The following is a 14,810-nucleotide window of genomic DNA, read 5'->3' as shown; positions in this document are numbered from 1 at the left end:
CGAGTTTTTCTCCACGTGGCACCCCCAGCTCGAATGCAAGCCTGAGCCCATTGATCTCATCTTAGGGCTTTCCTCTGGTTTCTGATCTCATCTTTGTTAACTCTTTTAGTAATTAAGTAGGGGATTTTTTTTATTTTTTTTTTTTATTTTATTTTAAAAATAATAATAAAAAATAAAAAATTCAATGAGTAGATAAGGTGAAAGACATGGAATTTGGCGAAAACCTAATCAAACAGATATTTATTCGAGGGCTCTATATGCATTCTTTCAAAGATAAATGATATTTTTACATCTCTTATACAAATCTAGTATCTCATTTTTAATTCTACCTTTCGATTTATGAGAGACTCGCATTGGGCCCTACAAATTTAATGGTGGATTTAAAACTTGATTGTATATAGATATAGAAGAGATGTCTATAATATGTAAATGTATCATCTCTCTCTTCCAAATACAATTTTTGTTTGCGGTCCACAAGAATATCCAAATACATTATGGACTTTTGTATGAATTAATTTTGCAATGGTGATGAAAAAGAAATTTCCTCAAGGATGCGATATGTTATGATGATGCAAGCTTGCCATTAATTTAAGGAAAAATTGTAAAATTAGTTCATGGAATTTGAGGTTGTGATAAATAACTGGAATAATTATACTTTTAACACTAATTTATCACACCAATGTCATGAGACTTGGTGTGTGATAAGTCAAAAAAAAAGAAAAAGAAAAGTGTAAGCCACTTAAAGTATAATAATATACTATGTCACTCGGTGTGATATAAGTTTGATAAATGGACGTAAAGTCTAACATTACTCAAACAACTCGATCTCTAGGGTTTCAAAAGTGACAAATAACCTCACGTAATATGTATGGGTAACAAATAACTCACTCCATGCAAATTCCAGCAATTATTTTGTTAGAGTACTCATTAGACATTTACCATTGAAAAAATATATAAAAAATTATAAGAAGAACAAAAAAAAAAAAAAATTTAAAAAAAAAAAAAAAAAAAAAAAAAAGGGGTGCTAGGTGTTCGACCACCCCAACTCAGGTTTTTCCTTTTTTTCTTGTTTTTATTTTTTTAAGGGTAAATGTTTAATTTCATAATGATCTCGGGGGGAAAAGTGACTAAAATTTGTATGGAATGAGTATTTTTTTTTTTGGTTACACATGCATACTACAGTGACTAGTGAGTTATTCGTTACTCTTGAAATCTTAGGAATTTATTTTCACAACCTCAAACCCTAGAGGCAATTTTCCCTAAATTTTTATCTATTTAAAAAAAAAAAAAAAAAAACCGACATTTATAATGAACCATCTCAGTTATGAGTCTTATGACCTAGCTTGGATACCCTCATGAACGGGGGATCAAGATAGCTTAATTTTTAGGCCCATGTATATAATATAAATGTGAAAACCCTAATTAACATGGTTTCTAACACATGCACAAGGCATTCTCATATAGCCGTCTATAAGTTAAATAGGATTATTTTGAAGCAAAATACAAAAGATTATTCGAATCAGAAAGATTCCATTTCTTCCTCTTTAGGTTCATAGGAATCATATTTAAAATGCGACTACCATGCATGCACATTAATTTGTGCTCTATACTCTATACTTGTATTAATGTTAATATATGGTAATTATTTTTCAATGTTATTATTCTCTCTCTCTCTCTCTCTCTGTGCCACCTTGCGTTGTCACATCTAAAGAAGCTTTAATGTCAATATATATATATATGGCTTTAAAGTTTTGACCATGTGTTGTCACATTTATGTTTGTAATAAGTTTTTTATTTTTATTTTTAATAAAAAGCCAGCACAAATTAATTGAATCCGAATCTGGCATGTAATAGTTATATCGATAAATGTTTACTTTTCTTTTTGCTCAGGAAAAAGAAAGAAAGAAAGAAAGAAAGAGTAATCTTACCTTTTTTATTTTTTATTTAAATATAAAATTCTCCTAGTTTTCTTATTTTATAAAATTTCACAAATCACTGTGAAAATAAGTTATGTTTGCCAAAAAATTTATTTTATATTCTTAAAACAAAAATCTATCGTAAAAAATACAAAAATAGTTTTCACATTTACGTAGAAAAGAAATTACTTTTATTAGTAAGAAGCCTAGGGTATAGCATCATATTTGAGGAGAATCGAAGAATAATCTTAATTCATGTTGAGCTTAATTTGCTACCTGCAGTAGTCATCTAGTTTATATATATATATATATATATATATATATTAATTGCTCTTAAACACTCGAAAAAAGATTTAAGTAAATTTCCTTGGTAATTAAATGCTTACACCCCCCACCTTTTTTGGGGGTCATCACATCCCTCCCACACTCCAAAGAGGTAGATATGGACACAAAAATATTTCCACAAGTTAAGCTCAGATGCATTTATAAAAGTTGGTAAACCATTTATACAAGTAATTATTAAAAAAAAAAAAAAAAAAAAAAATTCGGTGTCCAACATGTGGATCCAACTACTAGGTCTAGGATAGCAAAATAAAACATCTACTAGGTCTAGGATCTAGACTTCTAGGGATGCCATGCTTAGCACCCACGTATAAAAAATAAAATATCTTTTCAGATTAAATCTAAATTTCGACTGAAATTCTGTGTAACGAGACTCTACTTGTTTGAACAATCTGTTATGTGAAACTATCTTATTATAGTGTAATAAGGCAATATTATTGTACGTGATCTAATTTCTCTGACCTTCATATGGGCTAGCCTCAATATAATATGAAAATATTCAAACTATTTTTTGCTTGTTGGAAAAAGAAAAAGAAAAAGAAATAGAAAAGGGTTATCTCATAAATATAGACATAGAGTATAGGAGCAAGAATTGAGAAAAGGGTATTTAATCAGTGTCCCATAAAGGTTGAAGACAAAGTGTGTAGATTCCAAGTAAAACTGAATGGGAGAAAGGCAGGCAATGCATAGAACTTGGAAGAAAAAAGAATAGGAGAGGGAAGTAGGGTGCTTTTTGGATGCCAAGAAGACAAAGGGATAAAGAAAAGAAAAAAGAAACTTTGCATTTATCTTTCAACTATGCTTCCATTCAAACCAATTAAAATAAGATAAAAGACAAACAGGAAGATCCATCTCCTTTTTTTCTTTTAAGAGTAGGGTTTATTAGATTTTTTTTTTTGGCCCTCTAACTGTAGTGTATTGCTTGCCTTATTGATGATAAGACTAGGCAAAGCCTGGTCATAGGAGGTATTGATTAGATTGAGAGAACAGAGGAGTCCTTTTCACTGGTTTTCTTTTGGAGTTCCAGCCAATGTGGGGGAACCATGTGCTAAACTCATTAAGGTTTGAGTGCGTCTCATCTTCACCAATCTAATCCCTGAATTCTTTTTATAAAAAATAATAAGTTTCAAAAGTTTCTGGTTTTACTATCAAGTGCCAAAGCCTTGGCAGGAGATACAGGGGCATGCGATGAGATATTGCCGTATAATTTGATAACGTGAAAATGAAAATCATTCATTCAATTTGTAAAAATAAATAATAATTAATTAATTTTTACTGTCATGTCATTCTAATTATATGACAGTCATATAACAATCTACTAAATAGTATTACTTTTAAATGATATATTTTGAAATAAGGAGAGGTACTATTTTTTTTTTTTTTTTTTGGAGGATTGGATATTTTAAATCCAATATACTATTTTGCATGTGTCTTTAGAGCATGTGATTCTTACATGCATTTTTAGACCACATGCTTTATTAATAAGAGAAATGTTAAATACTACCCTCTTATCTCACTTGATTGTTATGGCAATACCATCGGCCTTTGATTTTTATTTATTTATTTATTTAACTTCTTTTATAAATTAAAATTAAGCTTTTATCTCGTGAAATTTTATGAAAACTATAACTATGGTGGTTTGGTTCTCTCTCTCTCTCTCTCTCTCTCTCTATCAATTTGAACTCGATTAAACTTGGAGACGGGCATAAACCCTTGGTGCCATATCTCAACAGTTTAAGCTTGAAGATACTATTTTTTTCACTTTTGTTTTATTATGGGAGATTAGTAAAATTCCGAGGACAGTGAATTTCCTTGATATTTTACTTTCTCTTACGGGCATATCGCTTGAATCCCACAGGGAAAAGTCTTTTTCGATGCTTTGTCTTTTGGGTTGAACTCTACCCACTTCCAGCCAGGTGAAGTTTCTGAGATAAATCATGACTGCCCTACCACAAAACTTCTTATGTGAAGATTCTTTTGGATGCTGGAGACTGGAGTAGGGAACAAAAGCCTTTGGAAAATCTGGACCTATGATATTCTCGATCTTTTAGCCCACAACCGTCCAATATATGTGCATAGTTTATGATCGCATCAGTGCAATGTTAAGAGAGACTAAAAACAGAGACTTTTCAAAAGGTTAAAGTTAAACCATATATATATATATACAAGATCAACCAATTCGATGTTATACCGTGCTAACGCACAGGTAAACCCTAGATACTTGAACGGTCTCTTGCGCAAGTATCAAGTAAGCCTAGAGATTCGAACCTCGGCCAACAATGCCCAATCGAAGCGATCTTGAAAAACTTTTCAATGATAGAGAGAATGAATTGGGCGTATGCTAACAAAAAAGAAAACAGAGATAACATCCACAAGAAGAAAAATGTGTGTAACACAAAAAATCCTCAAGTCCATTTGTCAGCAAGGAGAGAAGGGTGGTGGTGGTAGGCAGAGCACCAATATCACTTCAACACACTGCATCAGAGAAGTACAGGCATCAAAACATGTAAAAACCCATAAACATATTCTTCTTCTAGATGGCAAATGAAATAATTCTAAAACACCTAGCCTATTTTTAGTTTAGGGGATGCTAAACTATAGTAATGAAGCACAACAGCAGGAGTAAAATCTACAACATGCTTCTGGTTTTATCAGAGCACTTGTGCCGTTTTTGCAATGCCCACCTCAATGGCTGCTAATTTATGTAAAGAATTTGTAATTAAGAATCTTGAAACTAAAAGCCAGAGTAGTGAGACTAACATTTCATCTATGAGGTAAGCTACATTTGTTTAAAGAATTAAAACCATTTTTGCAAATTCTGCACTCAGAGATCTCACTGACACAATTGAGATATAATTCTCTAGGCTTTCCACACACTCAAAGCCAGCACAGTATCTGACCAACTACACATTGGTAGAAGAATATGAAGCAAAGACTAATCCAATTTTTTAGGTTAATGCAGTAAGACATAGAACTTACTTGTATAAATAGGCAGCAATTCCCAAAATTATACACAAGAGGATGATGTCAAAGCAAAAGTTGCGGCTGGACCTCAGCTGAATAAAATAAGTAAAACATACAAGGAGAACGTGAGGGGAGGGAAAGAAAAAGGAGAAAAGAGGGAGGGGATGCTCTATGAAAACATGGATGGATAATCTAAATTTTTAACATGCACAAGATGCATATACCTTGGTTACAGTTTCCTTGAGTCTCACATTTGTACCTCTAAGGTCAGTGTTTGCTCTATCAACCTGAAATGATGTCATCACAACAGTTCTTAATTTTTTAGTCAACAGCTCATCCTGCAAATTTTATTGACACTTCTATGATACTGAGGGGAAAGAAAAAAGAGGAAAATAAAAATTTGTTTGTGAAATCCTTTGGAGATCGTGAGGATAAAGAACACTGGAAAACAGAAAGAAATTATGGATTACCTTATCGTCTATTTCATCCATCAATGGCGCTTGTCTGTCCATTTCCTGTGCGTCAAACTCACATCATTACTAGAATAACAATTTAATGTACAAAATCTTTATATTACACGTGGAGGAGAATGGTAAGAGAACAAACCTCATTCATGTCATGTGCCATGTTTTTCAATGTATCCAATCCTTCAGCTATAACATCCAAACCTTGATCCTGTATGAAGTCCAATTGATCTTACACGTAAGGTTTACACTGTCTGCAGGCTACATGGAGAAAAATATAATCCAATAACTTCAACCCACATATTTATTTAAGATGTTTGCCCAGAGTCATTACTGCTATTAACCTATACCCACCATCTATGCCATAAACTTGAGAGAAAAAAAAAAATTCTAAGAACAAGGTTCAAAATCAGAAATTAAAAAATCAAACGGAATCCTACATAATTCTTTTGAAAAGCATGTCATTAGCCATTAAGTGAGGTCAAATGGCTAGCTCACAAATGTACTGAGAGAATAGAAGGGAGTATATGCAAACTACAGGTAGAGGAGCTCTCACAATGATAAATACTCAACAACTGCTGCTTTAGTCTATACTTGCCTGTTTCACTCTCCTTATTTCATACTCCTCCCTAAACTTATCTGATTCTTCAGTTTGTTGAAAGTACTCAGAATCAAATCTTCCGCCTGGTATAATTTGTGGTCAACATAATCAGTTAATAATGGTTACAGGTTTATAAGAACCTTGGTCAATAAGTAGAAAAATTGATACCTGAAGTTGAGTCAATTTTGATCCCAGTATATGAGGCAGAAGCTGTCCAACCACCAGTTTGTTTTGCTCCACTAGTCTCAGATCCATCAGGTACAGCTTCAATCCTCTCTTTCAGCGAAAGAACTAAATCATTTCGAGCCTCGAGCGCTTCTTTTGAAAGTCCTTTGACCTACAAACAACTTTAAACATCAATAAGCATACCAACAAGGGGCATCAATTGGAATCAGTAGCAAAAGGAGCGGGTAGAATTTAGCATAAGATGAAAAGTAATATTGCAAAAGAAAACGATGCATTCCTTTTGCGAATCCAGTAAATGCTCAAGAGATCATATAAATTGAAATTTTTTGAATTATTTTTCTCGCTTCTGAAAGCAGAAATTCCACCAATTTTAGCTCAGCTAAGGCTAGAAGAGCACTTTCAATATGCTTAACAAACAGTCCCAAGACAACTATGCAACATATTTATTATGTTTAGGAAACTATTCCCTCTCTCCCCCCCCCCCCAACTCACATGGACAAAATTGAATACAAAATTAGGACTAAAGTTCAAATTCAGTAAACTTGTATCCTTTCCTACATTTTCTCATGAACCAAGCAATATGAGAGGAATAAAACTCGAATTGAGGTCCCCTACAATTCTAGAGAATTGCAAGGGCATGCAATTCCTTTAATCTAGGCTATTCAGTTTGAATGAACGTTTTAAATTGAGCCATGTACACACTAAAAAAATAAAAAAATAAAAAAATACCTCGAAAGAAGTTATGGGGTGGCCGGACCACCTCTTAAGGTGATCAACCACCCCCTTGAGAGAGTGGCCAATCTTATCCATTGAGGGGGGGTGGTCAGCCATCCCAAGGGGATGTGGGGTGGGTTGACTACCCTCTCACTCCCAAGAGTGGGCTGCCACCCTTAAGAGAGTAGTTGGGGTTGCAGGGGCGGAACCAAACATTTAAAGGAGGGGGGACAAAATTTTAAAAAATAAAAGTCTAGGGGTAAAATTTTGGTTTTCGAGGGACATTTAATAAAAAAATATAAAGTTTAAGGAAAATTTTAAAAATTTGGAGGCAATATTAAAATTTTGGGAGGGTATACATGCTTCCGCTCCTATGTAGTCGACTACCCCTTCAAATATGAGGAGTAATTGGCCTCAAAAAGAAAAAGGCTTTAAGAGTATTCCCAACAGTTTCTCTATAGCCCATTCTCTTTCCTACATATAGGGAAATGTCAAAAAAAATTACAAAAAACCACCTACATCAATACTCTATCGGTTCCCTAAGCATTGAGAATGCTACAGTTTTACCTAATGTTTAGAGAATCAAAAGAGCTTCCCTATCCAGTATTTGAATAAAAAAATATTTATCTTTCATCTCTCATCTCTCATTTCTTTGCCTTTTATTAGAGATTGTATTGGAATTTTGTGAAAAATGTGAGGGTAGGTAGGAACTTATATTTATAAAGAAATAATATTTAATTGATATAGGAAAATATAAGAGAAGCTATTATGGAGTATATTTGGATAGAGAAATAAAAAGTAGTTTTGTTCTGTAAATTTAAGGAAAATAAAAAAGAAGCTGCTGTAAATGCTCTAAAGGGTGGTCAACCACTCCCAAGCCAGCTATGGGGTAGCCGACCACCCTCAAATGGTGAGGGGTGGTCCACAAAAAAAAAAAAAAAAAAAAACTTACAAGGTGGTCTACAACCCGAAGCCAGTTATGAGAGTGGCTGATTATCCTTTTAAAGGGTGAGGAGATGGTTGGACCACCCCCAAACACCTTGACTTCTTTATTCTTTCTTTCTGTTCTTTTAATTTTTAATTTTTTTTATTATTATTTTTTTAATATATATAGTGTTTCGGTTGCCGTTTATTTTAAATGAACAATGAGAATTGCTGGGACCTCAATCCATAGAACTCGTATCAACAACTACTAAATACATGCAAAAACAGATACAGAAAGATGGTATAAATTATAAAATAACATGTAAAAATAAATGAACCTTTTTAAGAGCAAGTCTCTGCAATTTAGGGAGCTCCTCAAGCAAACGAGCTTTGGTTCGTCGAATCTCGGCATTCATAGCAACCGCCGTAGCCCTGTTCTTCTCGGTGGCAGCCGCCTCTGATTTCTAAAGAACCAAAAATCATTTAAATTCCAATAATAGAACAAACATATCCAATTCTTCGTTTCTCAGCTTGTGACCCACAAAAAGCAGAAACCTTCGCTCTAAACTTAGCCTCCTACTACCAATTTTGCTTTCACTAATAACTTCATCAAAAAGCAAAACAAAAAAAATTTAAACTTTTCTCTCCTTCTCCTTTCCCTTTGCTTCAATTTTCTTGACAATCAAACAGGGCATAAGGGTCCTCCCCTCGTCCCACACCCCTCCCCAAAGTACAAAAAGGAAAAAAGAAAAGAAAAAAAACGCAAAAACTAGCAAGCAATGAATCAACCTCTACGTAAAACATAAAGTCCGACATTCAAAATAGTTAATTTTAGTTTTCTTTTCCTATCTTTCAATTTTCCCGGCAACCAAACACAGCATAGAAAAATCAGAAAGCAAAAACGAAAACAACCCTTTTCATCCAAGACCACCACGAACAGAGACCTGGAGGGCTGCATCGGTGTCGGCTTCAACGACGCCGTATAAACGAGCAAAAGTGTCGTCCCCAGGAACACTGGAGTCCTTGTGCTTATCAACATCGTACTTGTCGTACTTCTTGCAAATCGCGTCGACCCTCGTAATTAAATCGATCACACCCATTCCCTCACTCTGACTCTCTGTTAACTGTCTTTGAGTTTTTGTGGGGTTACTGAGTTCCGAGGACGGAGACAGCGAGAAACTGAGAGGGAGTACGAGTTATGTTGGTTCCCAGGTGTACGATGACACATCGTGTTGACCGTTTGATTGCTGTGAAAGGGTGGGATCGTGGGGAGTCTTTTGGGATATATTATACGGTTGTGATTTTGACTTTGTTATATATATATATATATATATATATATAAAAGAAAGAATTGATTGACAAAGAACAAAAAAGATTCACTCATCCCTTAAAGACAAAAAAGACAAAACGGCCTACAAGCTTGAAGCTGAAGGATTACACACACGCATATATATATATATATATATATTAAAAAAAATCCCTCCTTCTTTTCTCAACATATAGTCCATAGAATAATTTTGTTATTCTCTTAACTTTATAATCCATGAGAAATCAAATGCTAAATTTTTATTTTTTATTTTTTTAATAAGAGAAAAATACACAATAAACTGCAAAAGCTTTTATGTTTATGCCTTGTGACAAATGTGTATAGACTAGACAACCCCAAATCCCAATGATCAATGCTCCGTTTATGTCTTGAAAAAGGCTTTTATTTTTTTATTTTTTTTTGTGTTTGTATGACTAAAAATATTGGCCAAACAGATTAGTTAATCGAGAAAAACTCACTTAAGAGGCGTAAAATGATATTTTAAAAAATAAAAATAAAAAAATTGTCTACTATTTTTTGAGTTTGATCTTCTTATTCTTGACCTACATTACTCAATCTCCTTCTCGCATACACTCTCTCTCACTCCCTACCGGAGTTGCCACGACTGTTGTCAGATATGTCATTTTACGTCAATACAAACAGAGTCCAAGTGATCAGTTGAATCTTCAAAAGTAAATCACAATTCGAGAGTTTGAAATTTCACTTAGAGCAGTCCCAGCAGGTTAGCTACTTTTTTCATTTGGCTAAAATAGCTCTACTTTTGCTTAAAATTCTCCTCCATCAGCTTATGTAAAGCTAAGTTAAAATGGCGTTAGTGGAGATTGGTGAACAGTACAACGCCACATGAGGCGTTGCACTGTACACAGATCTATTTCTATTTTATTGTTTTTTCTTTCGCTTTCTTTCCGCTTCTTCCTCTTTCTCTCGTTTTCTCTGCGTCTCTCTCTCACACTTCTCCTTCTTTCTTTCCTTTTCCTTTCACCCGCTGAAATTGATGGTTCTGGTTCGATGGTCCGGTGGTCCGGTGGTCCGGTGGTCCTGGGCTGTCCTGGTGATTCTGGTTCTTTCCCTCCACCTTTTTCCTTTCCCTTTTCTTGTTTCCCACTTCCTTCTCTCGTCTCTGCGTCTTTCGTCTCTGTGTCTCTTGCCTTTTTCTTTCACCTTTTTTTTCTGCCAACTTCATGTTGATTTTCCTGAGCATTACCCTATGGAGGCACCACAGGTAAATAATCAACCCCAATTTTTTGTTTCTGCCTGTCCGTCCAATGGGTGTGTACGATTTCTTCTGGTGGATGTTTGGATGGAGGGAGATGCTCAAGCTATCGTCTCAACACTTCAATCGAATGGGGATTGTCCAGATAAATATAGGAGCTTCATTAATTATCGACACATGCAAGAAGGTTGCTTCACCAGTTCATCTCTTGGAAGATCAGCTTCGCCAGGAGAACAAACAATGGAGCAACCCATCGCTTGGCAAGAAGGGCAGTAATTCAAAATGTAAACCAAGTCTGGATTGAAATCCTTTCCGGATGAAGGTACTGTACAACAGGTCTGGTTCAAGTTTCTGTACGGTGATGTGTTTTACCTGGTGAATAAATATGTGTTTTTAATTAAAATAAATAAAAATAAAAATTGATTATTTTAATAAAATAGAGAGAAGTTTAGATAAACTAATAAAGGAAGGTGTTGAAAAGTGGTTAGTTAAACTAATAAAAGTGAGTTTTGGTTAGCTATTCTAGATAAAAGTTTAGATAAGCTGTTGAAAGTGGTCTTAAGTAAGCCTCATTTATGCATGGAAAATAAGGCTAAGGATTTGTTTATTTCGGCATAAAACTATTTTTAAAAAAAATCATATTTTTCAATATTTGGTGCCACAAAAAAGTAGTCAAATATAAAACATCTTCGGTTTAATTAAAAAAGTTTTTTTTAATTTTCATAAAATAGTTTATCTTTTTTAAAATCGTAAACTATTTTTCGAATTTAAGCTTATCATTTTCAACTCGTTGGACGTTGCCGAAAGTTGCTGCCATTTTTTCACTGTCGCTCTCATTGTTCACATGAGCCAAATGCCAACAGTTATTTTAAAAAAAAAACAAAATGAGTGTATCCTTTAATGTAACCAAAGTTTTATCAACCGGAAATAGAGTCTTAACTTACAAGGATATTTCTTTGTCTTTGATTCAATCCTTTAATATAGGTAGAAATTATGTGACTAAAGATTCTTCTATTAATAACAACTTATATTTACCAAAACACAGAGGACGTCCTTCATGAAAGAAAAAGGTCATCCAGTTTTAAGTAGCCCATAAGCTAACGAGTAATGCTATTTAGCAAACTACTATATAATTTGATAAATGATTATTGTATAACCGTAAACATAATTTTCATTCAACTTTACCTACGTGACAATTTACTTTTTTAAGAAAATGACCTAGCATTTTCTCCTATAGTGGTTTTATCGTTTTTTGATAAAAGTAAAAAACAAAATTAAAATGCTACATAGACAAACTTGAATGTAAATTATGTCTACGATTGTACAACAATCATTTATCATACTATAATTAGAGTAATGCGACAGTAAAAATTAGTCTTTAAATCAGAACTTATAAAAAATAAAAATTAATTTTTATTGTCACATAATCTCAACTATATAATAATTATTAGGGTCCGTTTGGGTATGCGATTTCAAAAAGTGCGATTTAAAATAACGATTTTAAAATGTGCGATTTGAAAAAAGTGATTTTTAAAAACGCAATTAAGCGTTTGGCAAAATCACAGTTTAGCCTTTAAAATCGCGAATTTACCTTTAAAATTTTGCGTTTTCAAAAAAGCACCATCTTATCTGCGATTTGAAAAAGCAGATTTTCTGCGTTTTCAAATCGTAATTTTTAAAAACGCAGTTTCCAAACGATCTATGTTCTGCGATTTGGTTTAAAATTACACTTATTGTCTACGAAATCGCAATCCCAAATGCACTTATTGCCTATATATATATATATATATATATATATTAAATTTTAGTCATTTTATTGGGATATGACAGCTTATCATCTTAGTATCTTACAGCTTGTCAAACTTTTGCTTTTAGAGTAGAACCTTTTTGTCCGTGAAAGTAATCCCCTTTACCAAATGCTTTACTTTCAAACAAATAGAAATAAATATTTTTCCACTCACTTATTTTATAATAGTTTTTTTATTATTATTTAAAGAAATAATATGAATACATCTTTTAGAAATCTTATTTTTCAAATTTATTATTGAATTTATGAAACTCACAAACATAATAATAAATTTTATCTTTATTATTTTATTTGAAAGTAGAAAAAGGAACCGGTTATTTGCTTAGAAAAAAAAAAATTGTTTAACCCAAGAATTATTATGGAAATACGTGGTTACGTTTGTTAATATTTTTATTTTTATTTTTTGTATTTATAAAATAAATATATTAAAAAACAATTCAAGATATAAAATATTTTAAAAATAATTTTCACAATTATATCAAATTAAGACAAATTTTCAAATAAAAAAAATAAAAAACACTATCCCAAACACAATAGCAAATATACTCCATATTTCTTAACTAATATATATATTTCTTTGAGTACTAATAATGGTACTTCCGTAATTGCGTGTCATCATTGTCAATCTAACCTTATCCTGTAAACTTTCCTAGTTTAGATGCACGATTTTTTTATTTTATTTTCTATTCTTTTTTACAGATTATCACGTGCCGGTTCTATCTATTTTTATTTTTATTTTTTTGTATTATTTTTTATTTTTCTCAAAATTACGAATACAAAGAAAAAATTAGTAGATAAATTATGTTTGTATAGTTTTTACTTTTTTGCTTATTGATTCTATTTTTTTTTTTTTTTTTGATATTTGATATGTTATACGCTAATTTTAGATGATCATTGTTATGAGTTTCTAATAGCGTGTTGTTGACTTTAATACACAAATAATTAAAGTATACTTAATAATTGTTTATCTTACAAGAAGGATTAGTCATATTATTTATGGAGAATAATGTATTAACAAAATTTAATTAATAAATTTAAATCTCAAAAAGTTAGAAGAAATAATATGAAAACTGAAGGGCACTGCAGCCACATGCCCAATAAAAAATTAAAAATAATATAAAAGTAAATTAAGAAATATAAGTAGTTAGAATTAGTCTATTCAATGACACGATAACATCACAAGTCCAACTTGAAGATCCAAACATTCGCTTTGGTCTTTGTTTTCCAGCCTTCCAGAAGACAAGCCAACCATTTTAATTCCTTTCAATTTTTTTTTATAAATATAATAATAATAATAATACCCATGCAAATGCAAAACGGTGGGTTTAGACCTCTTTTTGTGGTGTAGGAATCAAGAGAGACGCGCGCTGGTCTACGCAGCTGTGCTGAAAATAAGATGTACATTTTTTTCAAATATTATGATTCATGACAGTTTTTAAACCATTTATTTAAAATAGAAAATTCAAATTAGAGTTGATTATGTTTGTTCATTTTTTTAAAATAAAATATTAACAAATAAAAATAATTTGGAAGAACTTTACTTATAATACTTGATTTGGAAAAACGTTAAGTTCGGGTATCTATCTTTCAACTTCAACCATTCGTTAGAATTTTTCGTTAAATCCTGTCAAAATTGTCAAGGATTTAGGTGTTCGTTAGAAGTTAATTAAATTTGCAAAAATACTCATGCATGAATCTTTGAAAAAAATTTATAATATATATTTTTTTTAAAACAAAACAAAATGGTATTTTGAGAATTTTGACATGATTTAACGAAAAATTTTAACAGAATGTTGAAATCAAAACAAATTGAAATATGAATACCTTAAATTAACACTTTTTAAAGTTTGAGTATCTTATTTCAAAAGTGATAAAAAATCATGAGTTATAAATAAAGTTTTTCAAAATAATTTTCAATCTATACAATGTCACGAGATCTTTCCACTTTTGTGTAACCCATTGCTGTCTCGAATTGTAATTTCAGACTCAAAATTAAATAAGACATGATACACATATTTTTACTTATTTTTTGTAAATATTTAAATTAATGGTAGATTCAATGATTATTTTTTATTTTTTTTTTTAAAAAAAAGATGTAGAGAAGCATTTCTTAAATTAAATACCCTATATACGTATATTTTTTAAATAAACTATTAAATTTAAAAAACCTACACGTGAATCCTATGGATAAAAAAAAGAAAAAAAACTCATTACCTGATGGAGCGTGACCGTCGCGCTCCTCACCAGCGCGTGGTTCTGACATCCTTACACCCGAACCAGCTTGACGAGTGCAACTGAACAAGCAACTCAAACACCGTAAAAACTCCTGACATTTTTACTTTTTTTCTCTTC

At 32.1% G+C, this 14,810-nt stretch overlaps 1 protein-coding gene across 1 annotated transcript; it reads right to left on the bottom strand.

Moving 5' to 3' along the window:
- Positions 1 to 4,384: 4,384 nt before the first annotated feature.
- LOC133863914 (syntaxin-71-like) lies at positions 4,385 to 9,365 on the bottom strand. Its single transcript, XM_062300058.1, has 9 exons — positions 9,056 to 9,365; positions 8,450 to 8,575; positions 6,456 to 6,624; positions 6,285 to 6,370; positions 5,829 to 5,897; positions 5,693 to 5,737; positions 5,447 to 5,509; positions 5,238 to 5,314; positions 4,385 to 4,733 (listed from the first exon to the last, which is right to left on the bottom strand). The coding sequence occupies exons 1-9, from the start codon at positions 9,209 to 9,211 to the stop codon at positions 4,721 to 4,723; spliced, it is 804 nt and encodes a 267-aa protein (XP_062156042.1). The 5' UTR covers positions 9,212 to 9,365; the 3' UTR covers positions 4,385 to 4,720.
- Positions 9,366 to 14,810: the final 5,445 nt, after the last annotated feature.

The sequence above is a fragment of the Alnus glutinosa genome, chromosome 3 (assembly GCF_958979055.1).
Source record: "Alnus glutinosa chromosome 3, dhAlnGlut1.1, whole genome shotgun sequence".
In the NCBI taxonomy this organism is placed as follows: domain Eukaryota; kingdom Viridiplantae; phylum Streptophyta; class Magnoliopsida; order Fagales; family Betulaceae; genus Alnus; species Alnus glutinosa.
Note: the sequence above shows the minus strand (reverse complement) of the source record. Positions and strands in the feature narration are given on the sequence as shown.